Source organism: Amia ocellicauda, chromosome 2 (assembly GCF_036373705.1).
Source record: "Amia ocellicauda isolate fAmiCal2 chromosome 2, fAmiCal2.hap1, whole genome shotgun sequence".
NCBI lineage: Eukaryota > Metazoa > Chordata > Actinopteri > Amiiformes > Amiidae > Amia > Amia ocellicauda.
In genome coordinates this window covers 25,718,948-25,742,953 of record NC_089851.1, presented here as the reverse complement: position 1 = coordinate 25,742,953, position 24,006 = coordinate 25,718,948, and the positions used below count along the sequence as shown (strand labels likewise).

The 24,006-nt window shown below is 39.2% G+C and overlaps 1 protein-coding gene across 1 annotated transcript in view; it reads right to left on the bottom strand.

Annotated features, from left to right (window-relative positions):
• LOC136767860 (contactin-associated protein-like 2) overlaps positions 1-24,006 on the bottom strand; it is a 517,302-nt gene that overhangs the window by 187,099 nt on the left and 306,197 nt on the right. The window contains exons 9-10 of the mRNA XM_066721910.1: positions 15,791-15,940; positions 8,234-8,405 (exon numbers count right to left, since the gene is read on the bottom strand). Coding sequence (XP_066578007.1) covers positions 8,234-8,405; positions 15,791-15,940 — 322 coding nt within the window. The remainder of the gene's footprint in view (positions 1-8,233; positions 8,406-15,790; positions 15,941-24,006) is intronic.

Genomic DNA, 24,006 nt, shown 5'->3' with positions numbered 1-24,006 from the left:
TTGTGGCCAATAAACCTGTCAAGAACCATACATTTGCTTGCAAAGGGACCTTCAGCATGATTGCGATTGGAAGCACACATCCAATACTGTGACCACACAGTTAGCTGTGCTCAAAATCAACTTTCTTCATTGGTCATCAACATCTACAGACTTCAAGCCAATATTAACTCTGTGGTATGAACTGTGAGACGCAGTCAACAAGCAGAAGACAGTCAGCGTGCAGGAGCTAGAGAGGTTCTGGATGGAGTTAGATATCTCCACTTCAGACGGCAGAGCCATTTTTTTACTTTCAGTTTTTTTCACACTGACAATGTTTTTGGTAGAGACAGACATTACATTAACCTTCTATTCAACTTTAATTAACAAGTAGTTGAAAGTTAATAGATTATCAATTGGATATCTATTTAATATTCAATTGGGCCTCACAATCTAAACATTACCAACATTTCTTTAGGCAAGCAAGCTACAGCTGAATTTGAATGAACTACATAATGAAAGTACCGCTCACGTTTGAACATGTTTAAAAATGAACCACTCTCTGTGAGTAGACTGAGTAACACCAGGAGTTAGATCTTTTAATACATATGGATATTTATCTAACACTCCTGATAAAATCGATCTGACGAGATTAGATTAACCTAGTTATATAAGAAGTCCAATTAACAAATACTGCCACTCAATAAAATAAGTTACAGGGTAATTGTATTACCAATCAACTAAAACAAGTCATGTATCACGTAAACGTATCTATTGCCTGAGTTCAATCAAATATTTTTTCGCAAAACAAACTGCAAATCAAAGTACTTGACAGTGAGTTTCCATTAGGTAGGAACAAGAAGTATTTGACAGATATTTAAGTTGCAATTGTTTTTTCTCTTCATTGCTGATGGCAGACATTATTTTGTTTACTCTCTTCTAGGTTCTTTTCAGTACGGATATTAGCTTGTCTGACAGAGATTCCATAGAAAAACATGCTGGAACAGTATAGGAATATGTTAAACATATTAAACGTCTGGAAAGCTGCAATATTTTTCATAAAGGAAAAGGTTTGTGAAATATTATTATGTTGAAGGAAGCAGATGTCACAGCAGAACTTGCCTTTATATTTTTCCCATTAAATGTTTTACAGTATATGAGTACCACTCGTGCACAGAAGGTACCTTGTTCATTTCATCTTTGAAGCTGAAGTTTGTTTCTCTCATCTTCTATATTTTGCAGTAGTGTTACTTTACTAGTCACCAGTAGTTAGCCAAACTACATTTAGAAATAGTTTTTTCACTCTCCAGGGACACTGTGTTTCTGTTAGTGGATGCAGAACCAAGCCGGAGGTTGGCCTCCTTTGAAAGAGTTTAAAGACCACATAATTTAACTTAATAAAGCCAGGGTCATTAACATCCAACTTTCCTGCTTTTTTCCAATAAAACTAATTCAGATTGTATAATTTGTAAAGATGATAAAACCACACAGCGTCGGATTCTTTTATCTACCCCCCCCTCCCCCAATATTTGTATTATCCCAGCCTATTAGCAAAATCCTTTGACTATGAAGGCAGATCATTATTTTCAAATTCTCCATTGAATGCCCATTCGAGCATTCAGATACAGCAGATAAAATAGCCAAATGCTTAAATAACTGTGAATTATATATTTTTTTTAAACAGACATAAAGAGAATTTAAATGACTAGGAATATCAAATTATCAGTCTGTTTATTTGTATCTCTCCTTTTCATATTCTACAAGTCATGGTGGATAAGAAGTTACATGTTAGCATGAAAGAAATCTTAAATAAAATATTCACTTACTGCTTTAACAAGATTTCAAAGATATAAAGCCAGATTTGCTTCAACATTATAATTGTATATATTATAATTGTAAATGAGATACACATGCATAGAAATCCAAAATTCAGAGGATATTCTGTAAATATGGACTAAATGTAATAGATACAGTGCTTTGCAAAAATATTTACCTGCCTAAGTTTCCACATTTTGTTACCGTCTATGTGCAATCATGAAACTTTCTAATGGGACTTTTAATTTAGAGTCTATGCAATCTAATCCAAACCGATACAGCTAAAACATGCTAATATTATGTTAATAAGTTCAATTTTCAAAGAAAGATTCTCAGTTGCATAAGTACTCAACGCCTTTGCTACTGCAACCATAAATCAAGTCAGGTACAAAAGATTAATTTATAAGGTTTCAAAAGTAGTGTTATGGTCTCTGTCTCTGTGTAATGAAAGTAGTTGAACTTGACTTAAAAGTAAATTAATCTGTTTCCGACATCTCCTCAGTAAAATATTGAATTTAAAGCCACAGCTAACATAGTGATACCACAACCAACCACGAAGACCAATCAGGATCAGGAGAAGATTACAAGAAAATGTCGAAGTCACTTCATAAAGTGAAGACCATCATTAACAAGCGGATTGTGCTTCATATCATCCAGTTACTACCCAGATCAGGCCACCCTTGCAAACTGAGCTGGGCAAGTAGAAAACTGGTAAGTGATGCCACTGTGAAGCCAAGGTTTGCAAAGTTCTATGTCTGAGATGGGAATCAGAGTTCGTACATCAACAAAAAGGAAGCTCGTCTGTGTGGGCAAGTGGCAAGGAAGCAGGCATTACTGAAAAAGGCCATTCTTACATCTTGTATGGGGTTAGCGACAAAGCATGTAAATGATACTGCAGACATGTGACAGAATGCTTTAAGGTCAGACAACACAAAAATGTAACCTTGTCTTGTAAATTCAAAGCATTAGATCTGGCACAAACTCAACACAGCACATTAGTCAGTCAACACTTTCCCAACTGTCAAATATGATGATGCGGAAGCTTCTCATCAGCAGGGACTGGGAAGCTGTTCAGGATTGAGAGGGAAATGGATGTTGCAGGCAAATCCAAGAGGAGAACCTGCTTGAATCAGCAAAGAATCAATTCTGTGTCGAATACAATACATTTTCAGCAGGACAATAACCTGAAATACAAGGCCAAAGTCACACTGGAATGGTTTAAAATGAAGAAAGTGAATGTCCTTGAGTGGTCCAGTCAAAGTCCATTGCAGTCCATCAATGATCACCAGGGGTATAGCCAGGTTTTCAGTGAAAGACGGTGCGGCCTGAGGGTTGGGGGTGGGGAGAGGTTCGTTCCGGGGGCTGGCGAATATGTTGCACTAAGACAGATTTGTTTATTTTTTCTTTATCTGGTTAACATGGCTTTGAAATAATTCCTTTAGCAGTTAATTATTGTATATAAGCCCACCATTGATAGAAATTATATTCATAATAATTTCAATTTCAATACACATAATCAGAGTAATTTTGAAATATTTTTTAATAAATCAACTATGATAGAAATTCTGTTAATTTACTAATAGAAATGATCTATTGATACACTATTTTCCTTGTCATTTTTTTGAAACCCATTTAAAGAGGATGCAACATGTTTGGAATCCTGTTGCAAGACAAATAGCAATTTAGTCTGCCCTTCGAACACTGCAAAGTTATCAGCTTAGCTATGGACAAAAAAATCACCATTCACCTTTTGAGTAAACAACTGCACAGCTTTCAGGGCTTTTAGGCTGTACAGTTACTGCATGGATGAACTAAGCAGCACTCGTCCTTATTTATGAGTCAATAGAGACAATTTAATTTCCATAGGGAGCTAATGCAAACTACAGTGGGAGTTTTTCAGTATTCTGAACAAGCTAGTGTTCTGAGAAGAGGAAGCTTCTGATTGAAGCCAAGGGCCCTGACATCCACCCCTATCTGGCCTGCCGACTTCCATTTTGAGTTGAGTCTGTGTAATAGAAACTGACAGTTATATGAAGCAGCTATTATGGACAATAAAACGTGATAATATCAGTTTAAAATGCTCACATTAGATTAGACTTCCAGGGGTGACAGGGACGTTGTAGAGTACTAAAATCACCTGGGAGAAAATCTGCTCCAGTGATATATATCACAGCCACAGTTGCTTTGTCAAGCTGTTTAACTTAAATGCAAATTTGAATGAGGATGTGTATTAAGAACACAATCAGAAGGGGTTCCATTGAAACACCTTATTCTGATGCTGAGGGCAAAATAAAGAACAAAGCCTGGCTAGAAAAAAGAAAAGAAAATAACTTAATGCTTGGTTGAAGTGGAATGTTTTAAGCTGCAAACTAAGTTGCAGTAAAAAAGAGAGTGGTTCTGCTCAATACATAGTATGGAAGGATTTCATGTTTTATGTCCTTGTATAATAGTTGTTAAATAATATTGTTGATAAAACACTGAAACAGAGTAACATGATTTTGTGATTTTTATTCCAACTGAGCACTGAACTGATTAACTGAATACATAATTGACTCAATTGATCTAAATTACAACTAAGTTCATGTCTTTACTTGTCGAAGGCTTTTGATTTACTTGTAAAACTGGCAAGGTAATTGTATTTCGGGACTAGAAAGAGTCATTTGGATTGATTTACAGTATTTTTCTTCTTGCACATTAGTGCAGTTTTATACCTTTTAGAGAGCACAAACGTAACACTAAGGGGCAGCTATACTAAGATATAAGATAGGAAGGTCAGTCACAGAGCAAACAACAGTTAAATGATAGTCCAAGAGATAAAGTATTTAGACTACTGCATGAGTAATAAAATTGCCAAAACAATTACTTTCTGTCCCAGGTTGATATAGACATTTTAAACCACAGTCAGGCTTCACTGTACAGGACTAGTTTGGCCGCAGTTTAGATTTTTTTTTACGCTGTGCTGAGTATCTTTAACATCATTAGACACAGAAGGTTTGATTTTCTCAACACCTGTTCTGATAAAGGCTGTTAGCAAATGAAGGTCAAAGTTACTAAGTTCTCAATTATTCATGCAACCATTTCACATAATTATAGTAGAGCAGTTATGGGCCTGGTACACCACTGAAACAATAAAATACAGTTGGATATATATTATTAAACTGTCACTGCTAATAGTAAAATAGCTTTAAGGAAGTTTACAAATGAGAGGAGGCTATTCGACCAATCGTGCTCGTTTGGTGTCCATTAATAACTAAGTGATCCAAGGATCCTAGCCAGTCTATTTTCAAATGTTCCCAAACTTTCAGCTTCAACCACATCGCTGGGGAGTTTGTTCAGATTGTGGCGACTCTCTGTGTAAAGAAGTGTCTCCTGTTTTCCGTCTTGAATGCCTTGAAGCCCAATTTCCATTTGTGTCCCCGGGTGCGTGTGTCCCTGCTGATCTGGAAAAGCTCCTCTGGTTTGATGTGGTCGATGCCTTTCATGATTTTGAAGACTTGGATCAAGTCCCCACGTAGTCTCCTCTGTTCCAGGGTGAAAAGGTTCAGTTCCCTCAGTCTCTCAGTAGGACTTTCCCTTCAGACCTGGAATAAGTCTGGTTGCTCTCCTCTGAACTGCCTCTAGAGCAGCGATATCTTTCTTGAAGTGTGGAGCCCAGAACTGCACACAGTATCCAGATGAGCTCTAACTAGTGCATTGTACAGTCTGAACATCACTGCCCTTGTTCTCAATTCTACACTTTTGACAATATACCCTAACATCCTGTTCGCCTTTTTTATTGCTTCCCCACATTGTTTGGATGGAGAAAGTGAGGAGTCCATGTAGACTCCTAGGTCTTTCTCGTGCATTACTTCATCTAGTTCTATTCTCCTACACATCAACCAGTTCATAATCCATCTACTTACATTACCCTGAATGCCTACAGCTTTGAGGATCAGTCTTTGGTGTGGAACCTTATCAAAAGCTTTTTGAAAAACTAAGTATATCATATAGGGGCAGCACAGTGGTTAGCACTGCTGCCTCACAGGTCCAGGGTCCCATGTTTGAGTCCTGGCTTGGGGTACCTGTCTGTGTGCAGTTTGCATGTACTCCCGTGTCTGCATGGGTTTTCTCCTTGCATTCTGGTTTCGTCTCAATGTCCAAAGACATGTGGGTTAGGTTAATTGGCCACACTAAATTGATGTGTGTGTTGCCCAGCAATGGACTGGTGTTCCATCCTGGGTGTATTCCTGAATCATACCCTATGCCTGGCAGGATCAGCTCCTGCAACCCTCACCAGGATAAGCAGTTTCAAAAATGGATGGATCATATCATATGCTTTCACATGATCTGCAGTTGCATGTTCAAAATATTTGAATAAATTAGTAATACATGATCTGCCTCGTCTAAACCCATGTTGACTCCAAGAATAAGGTTTTCATTAAGATGCTCCTCTATTTTCTGTCTAATATTTTTTTCAAACATTTTACAGGTGATGCAGGTGAGACTGATTGGTCTGTAATTTCCTGGCTAAGTTTTGTCCCCTTTCTTGTGGATTGGTATGACATTTGCTGTCTTGCAGTCAGTTGGCACATCCCCTGTTCTAAGTGTCATTTAGAATATTTTAGATTGCGGCCTATAAATAATTATAAGTACTGTACTTCCTACATTTAATGGTTATGGCACGTCTGACAATATAGTTCCTGACAAACAGTTCACTTGAATTATTTTTAAAGATAAATATCTCGTTTATATACCTGACATTTGAATATTTTAGGTGTTAATTAATGTGCTTTTTGCTGTTTTGTGAAAGCTTTTGTATGTGTTAATGAGATTTTTATTTTCATTAGTAATATGAATGCCTTGCATAAAATGTCCTGTACAATATTTCTCAATGATTTGTTTTAATCATCTATGCTAACATGAGCCCATTTCTATACCCTTTGTCTATGCTCTCAGTTGTGCTCTTTTATGTTTTGTAATATTAGATTGTGTCAGAAGTAGTAATTTACTTCCTGTAAAACAGACACAATGATTGAAAGCCTTGAAAAAGGCAGCTCACCACACAGCACTTAACTATGTGACCTTGTATCAACTAGCAACTTGATAATTAAATTGGCAGATTCTCTGCCAATTAAATAATTAAATAGATGACTGTAACAATGTTCTGCAGTAGAATAGAGAGAAAGGAGTTGCATTTTGAGTGGATTTTCCCCTGAGAATTAATCATGAAACAAAATCCAAACTCCATATTAAATTAAAAACAAACAAAGAACGCAGCATATCAAGTGAAAAGATCAAGAATAAATATGCAACACACCAAGTTTGATTTTTGTTTGAATTGCCAACCTTGCTTTCCAAACTATTAACTTAATCTTGACAGCAAAACTAATTTTAATTGATATAAATCTTGGCATTCAAAAAGAAAGATGATTCTGGATGGTTTGCTAAATTATTTTCAAGCAGCTATACAGAGTTAAATGATACCCGTATAACAGGAAATAAAATTAAGTCTAAAATGCAAATCTACATCTTTACAGAACTCTTTATGTTGAAAATGATCAAACATTGGAAAATGTGTTATTAAACACTTACAATCACAAATAGGAATGGTTGTCCTAAATCTGGTGATATTGTAGTCCTTCAGGAAGTATCAAGTTCCAAGGGGCAAAGAACAAACCAAATGAGTGAATGTAATAAAGCTGGTTCCAATTTGAATGCAGTACTAATTCCCAATACACCAATATAAGTTAAATAGCTGTTAAAATTACATAAAAAAATGATTAAACATAATCGAAGCATTTATTGAATTACTTAAACAATGTGATTAGACACACTTAAAAACAAGCTGTTGGAGCCCCTTTGTATTGCTTAGGTAGGGAAGGAATACCAATCAGTGTCCACCATTATTTACTTCACTTACAGTCAACCAAACCAATCTTTGCTTTTGCTTTTATCTAATGTAATGTCGTAATATGATGTAAATGCAATCCATATGCACTTGTTCCTTCACAAAACCTTGACTAGTTTTGTCCGTCAACTGTTGTACTAAACTAAAGAGAAGAATAAAAGAGAAAAAGGTCACACAGATGCTAAATTAAATTACTGATGTTTCTAATGACCACCCAATAAATACCCTTCCATCATACCATCAACAATTTATTATCATTCGATTCGAGTGTCTTCCTGCCTAAGCAGGAAAGTTTAGCAATCTTATTATTAGATTTGTGACACAGCTGCTCTCCTCAGGATCTGCAGAACGAGCACCTGCACTGAAGCACACTCCAGTGAAGCCTGACTTTTCCCTGGCGATCACACCCCTTGGCTGAGATCCCTCGTGAATAGCCGAGTGCTGTCGCCACTGAGTCTGGAATCAGATGTCACTTGTATAGTTGTTAGCTTAGCCAGGCGTGTTTGTTTACTGAGTGTTAACCAAGAAAGCGACAGGGGAGCCCTGCTCATTTACCTGTCTATGATGGCACACATGTCGATGCTGACATTTTCAAAGCTTCCAACTTTGCCTTGTTCCACAGCATGCAGGTCAGTCAGTTGATCATCCACATGAATGAGCTGCATGCACCCTTGAAAAGAGCGCTGCGTTGGAGAGGAGCTGGAGCTGCTTCCTCTGAGAAAATAGCCTGGAAGAGGAAGAGAGTTGGGGTTTACTGTAAATACTGGACACCACACTTTCTCTGTCTTCTCATATGTTATTGCATTATAACTATTTCACTTCTCTTTCATTTTCTACAGAGGCACATAAGTATAATTTATATTTAATTATATTATTATTATTATTATTATCATCAGTCCCTCGTGAGAATTATTTTAAGACCATCAAATGTTGAATACAAAACTGGAAAATAACAGACACATCTGCTTCAAACTGCAATCCTTTTCCATTAAAGGCAGTCCAAATAAAGAAAATCGACATTTTATACACAAATGTGTATTTAAAAAGAATCAATACTTCAAAATAAAAATATTATTTTTTCTTAATATTGAAAATGTGACAACAAACAGTTAAAGACTATGCTATAAGTGACCAAATGTGCAGGAGCTGAAAAAAAACACTTTTAGTGTCACATGTGTTTTGATAGATTACATTATATGATTATGGGCTTTGTTGTATAGTTACTCAAGTCAAAGTAATGTTGTTTTTAACCACATGTTTTGTGGACCTATAAACCTCTATTTATGTCTGTTGCTATGAGTAAACCATACTTTTCTAAGCCATTCAGAATATATGGTATTTTTCTTTTGCATGATTAATCCATTTAAGGCATTGCAATATTGCTAATCAATGTATTTTGAAATTTGACACTGACCCTGTTTTGAGTGGTTTATAGAAACCAGCGATAAGCAATTAAATCAGCAAGTAACAGGCGGTCAATAGTTATATTTGAACTTATGAATCTCACAATTCCGAATCACACTCCAGTGTTCTAAGTACCCTCAGAGCAACCATGATTCAGTTATCAAAAACAAGACAAGGAGATGTTAACCAATTCCAACCCGGAGTGATTCTACAGGTTCTTATGCTAATACATATAAAACAAAACTTGTTAATCATCTGATATTGAGAGTTGTTCCTCAATAACTTTCAGTTCAGTGAAGCGAGGGAAACCTTGACTTTTTTTAAAAATGTAAACACATCTGTCTTCTACACCTGCCCAAGTACATGTCTAGCTATCCTCCACCAGGCAACACATCAGCCAGTAACAGCTTATTGTCATGATAGCAACTATGAGATTCATATTTCCCCTTAGGTAAAAACACACCTGTTTAGAAAAGCAAAGAAGTGCTCAGAAAATGTCCTCAGAGTCACGTTTTTAAAGTCGCTGGCATACAAAATTACCTGGATAGCTGTCAATGTTCCGAATGATCGATACAGAGAAACATCTAAAGACAGATCTGGTAGCATTGTGGGTCCCTTTGGCACATATCACAGTTAGGGAAATGGAAGAATCAGCAGTGGATTCATGAAGATATTTTCTCATGTTTAACTTCACGAGGACTTGACCGCAAGCTCTAAACTATTTAACAACTATTTATTTTTCATGTGCCAGAGCTTTAACGTCGATCTACTTTACACAATGGGTAAAAGATATTGAAACATTTAATTATTGGAAAAATGCATTTCTTTCACCATTCTATATTTATATAGCTGTTATATTTAAGCCAAGTCATGGTGAGGTGTAGGTGTGAACAACGACAAGAACAACGAGTGAAAGAGACAGAATTGAAACAACATTTAAACAATAGTAACGAATGTGGCTTCGAACCTAGGATAAAATACTTGGATTATGGTGGTGCTTGTTTGCCATTTGTTGTGTTTGTATTTTTGATTATTCATGTGATTAGGGAGGGACCCTTGCTATATGTTTAGTTAGGCTCAAAGAAGAGCTAGGGTATTTTTTACCATGCACTGTCTGTCAATAAATCTGCACTTTTACACTATATGTCTTGTTGTTTTCATATATATATAATAGTGTAAAAGTTATAACAACTTTAAAACATACATTACATGTAAAGTAGGGAATGTCTTCACTTCTGATTAATCTCTGATGTTATCCCATAACATTATAAGATAAAAAGATATCCATATCAGTCTTTATGATGCGGAAATTACATTTATATTTTTATAACTGGTTCTAATCATTAATCTGCAAATTTTATATTTTAAATATATGGCTGTAGGTTTAATGCTAATTAGTGTACTTTTCATTAAAGAGAGTATGGCTATTTAAAGGTAAGATTACATGAAATATGACAATATCCATAAGTGTTTGTTAAGGCTGCTTCAAATAATGTTAAGTGTTATTTGAAACAATATGTACTTCAAACCATATCAGGTGACCTTGTCCCCTCTGTTTTAGCAGTTATGATATTCTTCCCTGTGCTTTTTACCTCTGTGAAAATCTCTCATATGAATGCTTCTACAGCTATACATCTAATTCAATTCATTTTTTCCCCTTCAACACTGTTCCAGAGAAAAGCAAAATCATTCTCCGTAAAATGGATTTTGAGTCTAAGAGACTAAGTGTCTAAACTGAAACTACTGAACAGTAGAAAAGCCTCAGTTTATAATGAAAACATAAGATTTGGCCCCATGTATTGTCTTCCATCAAGTGGAGGAGGCCTGAATTTCTAATTTGACAATAATGTGATGCAAACCTAAATAGTATAAGTAGATATGAATGAAGACAATACACGAAAAACATGAACATATTAAACTGTTCTCTAAAGGTTCTTTGAATTAAAATGACTGACGGCAATCTAACATAAGGGCATATAATAAGTGATTACAAATCTTTTAAGCATATTTGCATATTTATTATTATAAATAGCCATATTTTATCATTGTTTCTCCTGAAACTTGATACATTTAATTATCTTTTTTTTTCTTAGTTTTTTCAGGACGCCAAAATGCATCAGAGGAAGGGTTACCGCTGAGGGGAAAGGTCAGTCTTTCTTCGGCTAAGCTATACAATATATATTTAATTCTGCATTGAATTCACTTAAAAATGGGAGATGGACAGCATGTAAGCTATTGCTGTGCAATCATGAGGAAAAGATTTTGCTTGTATTGTATTCTTTCGATAAATCCGAAGCATATCTAATGAAAAGTGAGGCCTAATACCTAAGACTAGGCTATAACAAAGGTTTTTAGCTGAGATCAGAATTCACTCTTCCAAAACAAAATAATGAAGGTAAGATGAACATTGTGCGAATTCCAATTCCAATACTTAATTGCAGCTTCAAGTTTAACTTCAAATTCTTATTTTTATTTTATTAAAATGGATTATAAAACACAGGATATTTTTTATTTGTGATTTGACAGATGAGGCAATGTTTTGATTTCGTACAGGCCTAACACACTTAATACAGTAATACACAAACCTTCTCTATCCTAGCACAATTCATGTCAAGGGTTTTTAAGTGACGTTCCAGCACAAAAAACCTTGTCATGAAACTGCACAAACCTTCTTCCTGAATAGTAATGATTTAGTCCTGGCCTTCGTCTGGCAGACAGATGTCATGACCGTTCTTGTTGGTTGGTTTGTTTGTTTGTTTCAGAAAGCATTCTGTATTCTAATGATGGCTAAAGCTCGCTAGGGTTAAATCCTATATTGCAGCCCATTCGTTCTATTCAGAGAGGTACACTGAGTATTCCAAAGCTGTTCCTCCAAACAATGGCTAAACACACACTTCCATTCTCCTCCATCCAACGATACTTGACCTTGCACAACTGGGGTACAAAGTTAAAACGGATATCACTCACAATGACACACCTGACCTCAATTCTGGAAGAAGATGCCAAGATTCATAAAAAACCTTCTCTACAGAGTGAATGTGACTTCTCTTCTAATGAGTCTTGGAATGAACTTGGCATACACTAATACTTCAGACAGCACCTTATCTTCTCTAAACATGTGCTTGTAGACACTATTATTTAGTTCAAAACAAATAATAATCTAAATCTACCAAGCTGCATCTACCAAGACTCACAATACATATCAGTACAATGATTCACATTTATTTTGTATATATATGAAATAATAATTTAACAAAAAGTATATATTTTTAATGATTGTTAGTCATAGAGTTGAATGTTTCTCATATTATTTGGGCTATATTTCTACTGGGTTAACTGAGATGGGGTAAGCAGCAGATTATGTATTATTTGTAACACAAACAAACACAAATCCCAATGGTATGCATACTTTTGTTATTTAAATAAATATCATTGGCTGACAATGTTATATTGATTTCATACAGTCAACTTTAACTTCTAGTAAAGTAAGTTGTATTTCCACAGGGTTAATTAAGATGTGATGAATTGATAGAAAACCATTTAGTGGTTGGTGATCTTGTCACTTGCTTCAACTACATAATTTGGACTCTTCAAGTGTTGACTAAAACATTTTGGCCACTACCATCTGCCTGCCTTGCGTCTTGTGTATCTTTTTCTCACCCACTGCACCTGCTCAGATTTACGATTCAGAAATTGCAATGTTTTCTATTTTCTGTACCAACTAAGGGCTGGATTAAATCAAAACGCTGACCCACCCGCTAATAGCAAACTACAAACCTGTACATCATAGTGGTTAAATTTCTGATTAGAAGAAAGTGGCATCTGACTGAAAATGAATCCGCAACTGAGAACAGTTCTCTATTAGCTGGTGGGTCAAAGTTTTGATTTAATCCGGTCCTAAGTCTCCTTCATATAAAGTTACTGTGTATGACAATGTTGTGCACACTGTACGTTGTATGTTGTACACATTTTAGTTGGAACACATGCCTATCCAAGTTTATAAAGGAAAACATCTGCAAATAAATGAGTAACACGCCTCATGCAGACTCCCTTCCCCAGGACATCACTGATGCTAAACATTGATTGATAATTACGCTTCTATACAGCCAATCAATCATGGACAGTAGAAGAGGATAAAACCTTTTTAATCTCATTTTCTGCCCGTCATCTGTAAATGTGCTGTCAGGCTACAAACAGCCAAATGCCTGGAAACAGTATCTTTTTTCATTTAGTTCTTTAGAAGATGAGTGGGCCTGATAAAGCTATCAGCCGCACTATCCCTCAGAATTAACTGGCAGGCGGGTTGATAGTGCCAAGCAATGCAGTCTATAGGAAGACAGATTGGATTGCTTTTTACATGGGTCCTGTGCTACCTGCTTCCATTGGGCCAATCTGTCTTTTTTTAAATGGTACTGATATTGGGTTTAGAAAAGGGACGGATAGAGTGAGAATGGCAATCTGATGATACCTATCTCCTCCATTTTGGATGAGAACCCCTTGTTTTTTTAACCTGTTTTTTCCCACAGGTCTGTACATTCATTTTTGTTTGATACATCCAGGTCTTTGACAACCAGGTGACCTTTAAAGCTTTCAAGACAAAAAAAACTAAACTAAACCAAACAACAACATGCAATTATTTGTGAATGAATTTGTTTATTTTTGACTGAAGTTTTCTCAGAAGGGAAATAACTGTCTCATGACCAAACAAGATAAAGTCCATCAAGCATATCCGGTAATTAAAACGATGCACACTAAGCTCAGCTGGCTCTACTTACCCAGCGGGAAGTTGAAATAAAATTGCGAGCCATGATGAAAATGCTGATTCATTGGGATCTTTCAAGAGGTTCTTGGAATGATAATAATTACAAGCTCGGCAAGCATGGTTATTAGAATGACTTAGTGTTCCTCAAATCTGTTCAAAGCCCTCAAATCATAGTTAAATAGCTTTTCTGTTGCATAATAATATAAATAATGATGTATATTATTGTTTTGTTGTTTCCATATTTGGAATTGGCAATTTTAAGATCATATACATTCTATGAAATGACTTCTTAAGAACGGAACAGTATTCAAGAGTAGATATTGACATTTATCATAGTCTAATTTAGAGGTGCTCAGAGGTCCTGACACTCAACCTAAGAAGTAATATGTTTGTAGAATACACACATTAAACCCTCATTGTTCCCAGCCTCTGTAAAATGGTCTCTAACAGTGTGTAACTGATTAAATAAAGTATTTGAACAAAATCACCTCCAAGTCCAATCCTCTGCCCTACCATGACTGAAACAACCTTCAACTGGAACTCCACTGTTTAATTATTCACTGGTGTGACACAGTGTAATATATTAACATGCAGAGTATTTACCTTGGAATGGGCTTTTTTGTCACTCCAGTTTCCTCCCACCAACCAGAGACATGCAGGTTGACTGGTCTCTCTAAATTTCCAAGTAGGTGTGTGTGTGTGTGTGTGTGTGTGTGCTTGTGTGTGTGTGTGTGTGTGTATGTGTGCGTGTGCGTGTGCGTGTTTGTGTGTGTGTGTGTGTCCCGTCCTGGGTGTATTCCTGACTTGCGCCCTATGCCTGCCGTTATCGGCTCCGGCTTCCCCAAAACCCTCGCCAGGATAAGTGGTTTCGAAAATGGATGGATGGATGGATGGATTTTTTTTTTTTTTTTTCTGAATATTTTATTTCTTCATGAGTACGTTTCATTGACGGGTTTAATTTTTTCTACTAACTATTTCATCTGTTAGATACTGATATGTCTCAACACCTTATGGCATTTACCAGCTGTTCATTCTCACAAATTGTGCACATTCATACTTGTTATACATTGACAGGTAGGTGTAAGTAAGCAGCTTCGGGAGCGCCATAACTGATAAATAAATTATAAATACATATGTGAACAAAAAAGAGAAAAGAAAACTGAAGAACACATTTAGTACATAGTATATTGCCTATATGTACTAAAAACATTCCCTCACAGCAGTGTAATAACAGTTCATATCTTTTGAGGGCTATTCCACAGAAATATGTGTACTTTCTCATTATTGCAAACATCAGACCTGGCAATAAACCTCCAATGTGTGAGCAAGAGCTTCTGTACTAATCTACAGATTCCTGGGTTAAAGAGAGTAGATTAAATGTAGAGGGACTAGCTTGTTGAATCAGACTGTCTTCTGAAAACCATCTAGATTTAAATCTGTAGGATATACTGTCACCTGCAATATAGTATTAAATGACATCTGTTACAGAGAGTGCTGAAATTATAATAATAATTAAAAACAACATGTCACATTCATAAGCAATTGAATCTAGTATATGTAGGAGGGTCAACAGAATTAGTTAATATTAACAAAGTAGAAAAAGCTTTAGATGTAGATGTAAGTGTATGTAAATCCTAAACCTATAGAGACTCATCCATATTTCATGAACTAACTCATATACACCAAGTAAGATGCATACATTCTTCTTGTCATGTTCCATCATTACTGGTATATTGTTTTATTGCATGAGCTTTTTTTTCCCCTCCTTAATCTCAGCTGTGAAAATTATTCAAATGTTTTCTTAAACCTTTCTTATTTTTGCACTGATATTGCTTTGAGCCTTGATTTAGAGGCCTATTAAAAATAATAATAATCAAACATTAATACATCAAATAAAAATCAAGTTACTCCAGCATTTGGGTATGCCGGCTTGAGAAAGAAAATACCTCCGAAGTAGTATTTGTCGCCTGTCTTGATTTGAATCGGGGTGTTTGTCCTCACGGCTGAGGCTTCATCCCTGTCGATTGTCAACATGGCAGAGTTTTCCTTGGCCAGTAAGCGCACATCATGCCATTGACCGTCATTGAGTCCTGACCCTGGAATGAAGAAATACGAAATGTTAGCTATTGATCGGAACAGAACCGAATAGAACAAGGTCTCTCGTAAGTACATGTAAAACAGTTTTGTTTTTCTGTAGTCCACCCCTCACCTGCTAGCCCCCACTCAAATGCCTTTTTTGATATTTAATATTTAAAATGACTTCCATTTGTATAAAGGTTGACAGAATGTCTTTCAGACCAGTATACACTTTTAACATTTAAAACACATGTAATAGCTTCAGATCACAGGAACAAACTTGTAGGCCTAACTATTGGAAAAGGCCTACATTGTTTAAGGTGTCATTTTAACACACTGGCTAAATAGATATAGACCCTTTCTTCCTTGTGACATATAAAATAGTGGTATGGCTCATAATACCCATAAGTTTCACACTCTAGTAATATCATCTTGAACTGGGAGATTAATTAGATCTAGAAAACATTAGTTACACCATGCTGTTCTTTGAAAATGATACTGCTTACACAGTTACATGTAATTTATCGTTAATAATCTCATGTCTGTGTATAACCTATTGACTACTGTAGTTACACAACAAACAACAGACATCTTATTTCTGTCTCTGACAAAAGGCAAACTTGGGAACGTCTCCATTGCTCATATATTTGCAATCAAAGTTGTGTTTGTAATAGAGCTAAAACAAGATTAATGTTTAGTAGGATCAGACAAAGCCAAAATAGCATGCAACTGGTTGTACACAGATGGTAGTGAGCCTGGAGTATTTAACAGGTTAACCTCTGATCTTCCAGACTTCATTAAAATCATGTGTGAGACATTTGCCGATGCCTTTTCTACTAAATGTGCACTTGTTGGTTATCAGTTGAGTTAATAGCATTATATCCACTGTAAACATAATCACTGGCAGGCTTCAGTACACCATGTGCTGTCTGATTACTTTATAATCTATTTTAACAGCACTAAGCAAAGCCTCTTTTTCCTACATGGGAATACAGAAGATGTGTGTCATCATTTTAAATATGACGACATCAAAAGGTTATTTATTTTACAAATCAAGTGGACTGATACAAATGTACATAGTGATTACATAAGGTTACACAAGATTGATTGTCATCAGACTAAAACTGATATATTAAATATTTCCCATGAGACATTCTTACGGCAAAAACAAACAAACATGCTTATTGATATTACCAGCCCATCTACAATTATCTAAAACCAGCACAAAATAAATGTTCCTTTAAACAGTGTACCACTTCAGCTCCTGTAGGAGAAATTATCTTTGCATTGAGTTTTATTATAAATATCAGTTTACAGTACTAATCAATATAATTAGACAATTTCCCTATAAACTGTATCTCAACAGGACTATTGGAGGTCTAATTCCTTGTCTCTTTTCACAACCAACTCTTGTAACTCCTTGGAACATATTTACTTCTGTCCCTGCTTAGAAAAAATTGAAAATGTTGGCATGAAACAACCTTTTAAATTATGCTGAGCCACTGCCCAGTATCAAGCTGAACTAGGGCCATTCCTACTATACAATAACATATGTTTTATAGTGTTGTATAATTATCAAAGTTTTATAGTTGCCTATCAATGCAAAAAGTTCTGAAGATTGTCAATGGCTATTCTCAAGAACGCTACTGCAAACAGTATGTACAAATGAGTAACATTAAAAATAAATACATAATAATAATAATTAAAAAAGACATGAAAAAATCACATTTCTAATTCATATGATAAAGTTAGTAGATTACTGATAAGCGGTGGGCCCTGTCTCTACATCCTATGTCAAGGTGTTCATTTCTCATTTAGCATGTTGGTTTTGAGTGGGTTGGACTTAAAATATTGGATGCATTACTGGCTCAGTTGCATTCTAGATAGTATGGCGTCAGTCTGCAAAGTTATATAGCAAGATGGCCAGTGAGATTCAGGAGGACGTATTTGCAGATGTACCTGTGAAGTTCTGTCATTTTTCAGGCTTTATTAAATAATTTATGATCGATAGGATACCCAACTGAATTAATTCCTGATTTAGAATGAAAAGAATCCAACATCTGACAAACTGACATACATACGCAGTAAGTCTAAGTCTATGGTTTAAAGAGAAACATCTACTGCATGTGAAAATAATAGGTTTAATATTTTAATTAATTGTGATGACAAAATTACATGGGGAGCTACATTGTTAAGCTACAATGAATAACATGCATTGGCTACCCTATTGTGAATAATATGAGTAAAAAGAAAATAATTATAGTTAATAATTCCTACGGTAGCTACTATGGAGGGATATCATATGCAATAATGACCCAAGTCTGATATGACATGTTTTTACCGAGACAGTCAGGGATTTCAATTAAACATCCCCATGTCCCGAGTTCTCTCAAAATCATTTAAATGTGCTGGTTTTTCACTTTCCCTTGTTTAGACTCACCTAAAAGTCTTAAAACCTTAAAAAAAGACAAGGCATGTCTTTACGTGATTGATCGAATGAAGAGACGAACATTTTAATTATATTGGTAAACACTAATTATTGGTACCATATGTAATATGGTAATACGGTTTTCAGGATGACATAAACAAAAGGCACATGCATCAGACCTGTGTGCCTACTGAGATTTCCAGTTGCATGTGAAAACGATAGGTTTTCACCCCAGTTATCTGAAAAAGGAAGCACTGCCCAAGGGGGAGGGGTTTCTGCGCACTTCCGTAGGAACCCGATCGAATCATCACTCTATCAAAGCTGCCATTGGCCCCTGTGCTCATCACTCAGAACAGGTCCCTTCCCACTTCCTGTTCTATAAAACATGACGTCAGCGCAGGTTCGTCCTCTTTTGCCGGGAGCCTGGACTCCCGCACGACCTTGCAACCCTTGGGCAGTGCTTCCTTTCTCAGATAACCCGGGGTTGCATACGCAATCTATCGTTATCTTTCAAGTCGGAAACCCTGCCCAAGGGGGAGGGGTTACTGTATAACAAAACCGTCGCAAGGGAGGAGGCAGCGAGCTGATAAGGGAGCTAAGCTAAGGGAGATAAGGTGCACCGCTAAGGGCCTCGGCAACACAACTCCAGACAGTAACCTCAGGGACCCCGTAGGGCCACACCTGAGCCGCCCAGGAGCGAGGACCGTAGTCACGCTCTACCGGGAACTGTCTGCAATCAGCATATACAAAGCGGGGCTACAGAGGACAACTCTTACGCCCTCCGCTTACTAAAGCAAGGCCGGCTGCTCTACTAGTGCAGCTAGGAGCGAGGCCGTAATCTACTTGCACAATGTCTGGCGCGGGCAATCAAGCACTTGTGCGGCCTCCGCGCAATATCATGGCAGTGGACCCCTGATCCAATAGGAGCGGGGCCACAGACCCAATGAGAAAAATACAACATAATACATAGCCGGCTAGTCAACAGAGTAGCCGAGCTGACCAATATACAATACATACATATCGCGTGACAGCAAGACCTTCATGCTGTCAGTGCACAGCACAAGAGCATCCAACTCAACTAAACAGTACAGAGTGGAAGAGCTCCATTGTGCTCCATTGTCCATTGTCCAAGGAATACTGCTTGTGACTCCAGGATGTGGATATGGAGGGCCCGTGCGGGCTCCGTCCACCTGCCTCAGACTCCAAGTCCGTCGCAGACTGCTCCCCAACCCTGCTTGGAGGCGTCTGTCGTCATGACTGCTCGGTGGTAAACTAGCCCCAGGGGCACACCGAGGGTCAAATTGTGGGGGCTCTGCCACCAATGGAGCGCCTTCCAGCACGCTGGAGTGACTGTGACTCGGTGTGCTCGATCGCGGCGAGAGTGCATCCCGAGAGACCTGAACCACCAATGCAGCGGCCTCAATTGAAGGAGGCCAAGGGGGAGGGTCTGTGATGCAGCTGCTAGGAGGCCCAGCAGCCTCTGGCAAAGGGACACCCTGACACGAGCTCTCAGTCGGAAGAGGGAGAGACACATGTGTATTGAGGCAACTCTCTCTTGTGCCAGCGTGGCGAATATGGCAACAGAATTTAGGCGCAGTCCGAGGAACTGTGCCTGCTGAGTTGGCGTCAGGTGGTTCTTCTCTCGATTGACCCGAAGGCCCAATCAGAGAGGCGGCCTAAAATCAGGTTCGTGTGTATCTCAACCTGCTCCCTCGAATAAGAACAAACAAGCCAGTCGTCTAGATAATTGAGGACGCGGACCCCCTGGCAACGCAAAGGGGCTAGCACGACGTCCATGCACTTGGAAAAAGTGCGTGGCGCTAGTGACAGGCTGAAGGAGAGAACAGTAAACTCGAACGCTTGGCCCTCGAAGGCGAAGCGGAGAAACTTCCTGTGCGCCTGCGCAATGGGGATGTGAAAGTAAGCATCTTTCAGATCCACCGTGGTGAGCCAGTCGCCAAGCTTGATGGCCTGGCACATCACAGTGACGAGGTGGTCAACTGCGGCTACTATCTCAGAGATAGGGGGCGGGGTTGGTGATGTGCCATCATGCTCAGAGGGCTCCGCCAGCTAGGCCAAGTACAGGGCCAGTAGGCTCTCGGTGTTTCTGAGGCGAGCCGCTTGGGCTCCTGCCTCATAAGCCCTTCGGAGCAGTGTCTCTGTGACGCAACACTGCCTGTTAGGACAGGCCAGGTTGCGTGGCTCCGCGGACAGCGGAGGTAGGGAGACGAGTGCGGCTATGGTGGAATTCACGCGCCCTGTGTCCTGGCATAAGCCTCCCCTCTCCTGGCTAGGACGAGGGCTGTTGGTGAATGGTCCCAGGTAGCCCTCAGTTCATCGAGGAGGTCAGACAGCAGCAGGAGGGCCCGTGTGGCCACTCTCGAACCTAGAGGAGGGCAGGATCAGAGGGCCAGGGAAGCTGGAGAGACTCCACGGTCCTCTGGATGACTGCCCAGAACTCCCTGTCCTGTCCCGTGGGAGCAGGAGTGGTGTCTATGCTCAACGGAGGTGGAGGGGTGGGATCGACCAGCTCCTCCTCCATGAGCTCCGCCTCGAGCTCTGAGTCCTCGTGAGGACCCAGAGACAGGCGGTCCTCCTCCCAGGTGGCCCGTCTATTGCCCTCCTCCTGGGATGGGGCAGACAGACTCCCCTCAGTCTCCACCGGTGCGGTGTGAGCTGGCGGCGGAGCGTCATGGTGTGGGGGGGGGCGGAACCTGTTGCGCTGCTTGCGCTGCCTGCGTGGTCAGGAGAGTGCAGATTTGGTCCATCCTGCTGTTGAGAGTGAGGATGGCCTCATCGCGCTCCCTGTCCGCTGAGCCTGACCTCCTTCGCCGACAGCGCGGCGGGGAGGAGGCCAGCGAAGACTCAGAAGAGGGGGAGGGAGCCCGTGGGCGTCGCTCCACCGCTCTTCCCTGTCGTTCGCGTGCATGCGTGGCGGCGCGCACTGTGGGCACGTCAGGCAGGGGCTGCAGGGCTGTCGCAGGGGGGGTAGCTGCCATGGCAGGTGCGGGAGCGACAGCCGGCTCAGCAGCGAGAGTAGGTGGGGATGCCAGCGCAGGAGGCGCGGCTGTCCCCAGCAGTACCATCCTGGAGGAGGAGACAGAGGGGCTCGGGGAGGAGCGGAGATCCAGCGCCCCCGAGGCCTCCCCGTCACTCACCGGAGTGGGGGGTCGCCGGGTGCAGCCACGAGTGCGGCGGCACCCGGTAAGATGGCAGACCTCCGGGCACTGTAAGTGCATCTCCACTTGGCAACGTTTATATACACGGGGGCGCTGCAACACCAACCAATGCAACCTTGCTGTTGCCGGACTGAACACTGTGTATACCAAGCACCAGGTGCTGGATACAAGCGCCGCGTAGGCCCATAGGCTTAACCACACCGTGTGTGCCGGGGTTTCCCGGGACACCGGGTGAGTCTGGGGAGTCCAGGGTCCGAGGGGGCCGAGGGTAGTAGACCACCAGCCGTAGAGGGATCTCGAACCGAGGCACACACGCACGGTCCGGGAGGGCTAGCAGTGCTCGTTCTCAGCGAACTCAGAGAGCGAGATCTCCTACAGCGGCGGGCTGTAGTGCGGGCACAAGCCGACGGAGGAGCACCTCACGCGGGCGAGATCTCTTACAACACACCGAGGCTCAGGCCGGGCAGCCGGGCCTCAGATTTTACTGCCGCTGCTAGCGCTCCTGCTGTGGAGGAAAAAGCCCTGTGGACAAAAAAACAACACAGCAATCAGTCGGAATATATATAGCACTATATAAACACGACTATTATTTTTAAAAGGCTCTTCTTGTGAACAAAACTGAAACCGAAAGCGCAGCCGGACCTCCGGTGCGCAGACGGGACAGAATTGGGATTAGCTATCAATAATAACTAAATGCACACAAGACGGAGACGATGTGTAACGAAAACGGTGTTGAACAACACTATGAAGTGAGCCAGCCAGCCGAAATAAACACAGACACAGATAGCTTACGTTCCTGGGTCCAGCGAAGAGGCAAAAGAGGACGAACCTGCGCTGATGTCAGTTTTATAGAACAGGAAGTGGAAGGGACCTGTTCTGAGTGACGAGCGCAGGGGCCAATGGCAGCTTTGATAGAGTGATGTTTTGATCGGGTTCCTACGGAAGTGCGCAGAAACCCTCTTGAACCCGACTTGAAAGATAACCACGCAAATTTGACAAATGACAGACAGATGTTCAAGTACTCTACGATTAACAAAACCACTACCTGATCCATTGATAACGGTGTCAGGACAAGGTAAAGGAATCCCATACAAAATAAAAGTTGATGCCGCACACGATGTCATAGATGTGTGATTCATTTATGTAGTGACACTTATTGTAATTGATTAATCTTATGTGGAGGTTATCCACGAAATAATGCTAACACTTTTGTGAAAAACTGTTTGAGTAAATTATGGTTTCTAGACTGTTGTTGGCGTATGCATAATTCTTTATAAATGTATTAATGGTTCTTAAGAAAATGTTCTGCCAATAGTTACAATCAGTTAGCTACAAATATACTGTATATTTCATACTTGGCAACACAAATATGCACTTTTAATACTGGAACGCAGTTTCATTCTCCCATAGAGAAATAATAATTGACAATATCTGGGGTACTTAACTTGTCAATATTAATCGAGATCATGATACAGGGAGACGTAAAACATATTTGTTATTTTTGTAAACACTTTTAAAAATCTGGTTACCTTAAAAAGTGGTAACATTTTCATTATCCACGCTACACATTCCTTTCGTTATATTTCCATAGCCTATTTCTTTGCACTGACGGCCGCGACCTCATTTAATTTGACACCCCTGATCAAAACACAAGATGCAGAAACTGAGAAAAATCACAATGGTTTGAATTCAATGCTTGAAGAAAAAATATATTTGATTTCTTTAGAACCCTTACTGTCAACACTACTACTCCCTTACCCCATATATAGAATGTCATAGGTGTATTTTACAACATTGTGGAGACACCCCCTTAACAACAACAACAACAATAATAATACTAATACTTCATTCAACAGTTTGAAGTAGAATGTACGATAAGTATTAGCATGCAAAACACATACTGTATTTATTATATTGGATTCATTGTGTTATTTATGTCTTTGAATTGTTATTATTTCACTTTGGATTATGTGCCTTGCCATTTATTTCAGGTATATTTTTCCTAGGGCTTTTGAATATAACAACTTTATTAAATTATATAGCAAACTAAGTGATTTGTTGTGCTCAGAGTTTCAGGTTAACAGTTCTGCCATTATTTCTCATTTGACAACAAAGATCAATAAATCACAGAAACATATTATATTTAATCTGAAACCTTTATAAAGGGTAACAGCAAACTGTACATAATAACTAGAGTGCAGCTTCCTCAGAGAAATAAATTATTTTACACCATTAATCATATAAGGGATTGTAAGACATTACCTAATTTGTGGTCCCTGCAGACCAGTTTGCCATTATCAGTCACAGACCACAAAACATAAAACAACTGCTCACTTCCTAGACAGAGTGCATCGCAGTGAAGCATACCAGCAGGCAATAACATGCTTATCACATCCATTGTTACCATGGAAAATTAATTTACAATAAGACGCTCACTGAGCTCGATCCTCATACTACGAAAAGTAGGGAAATCATAATA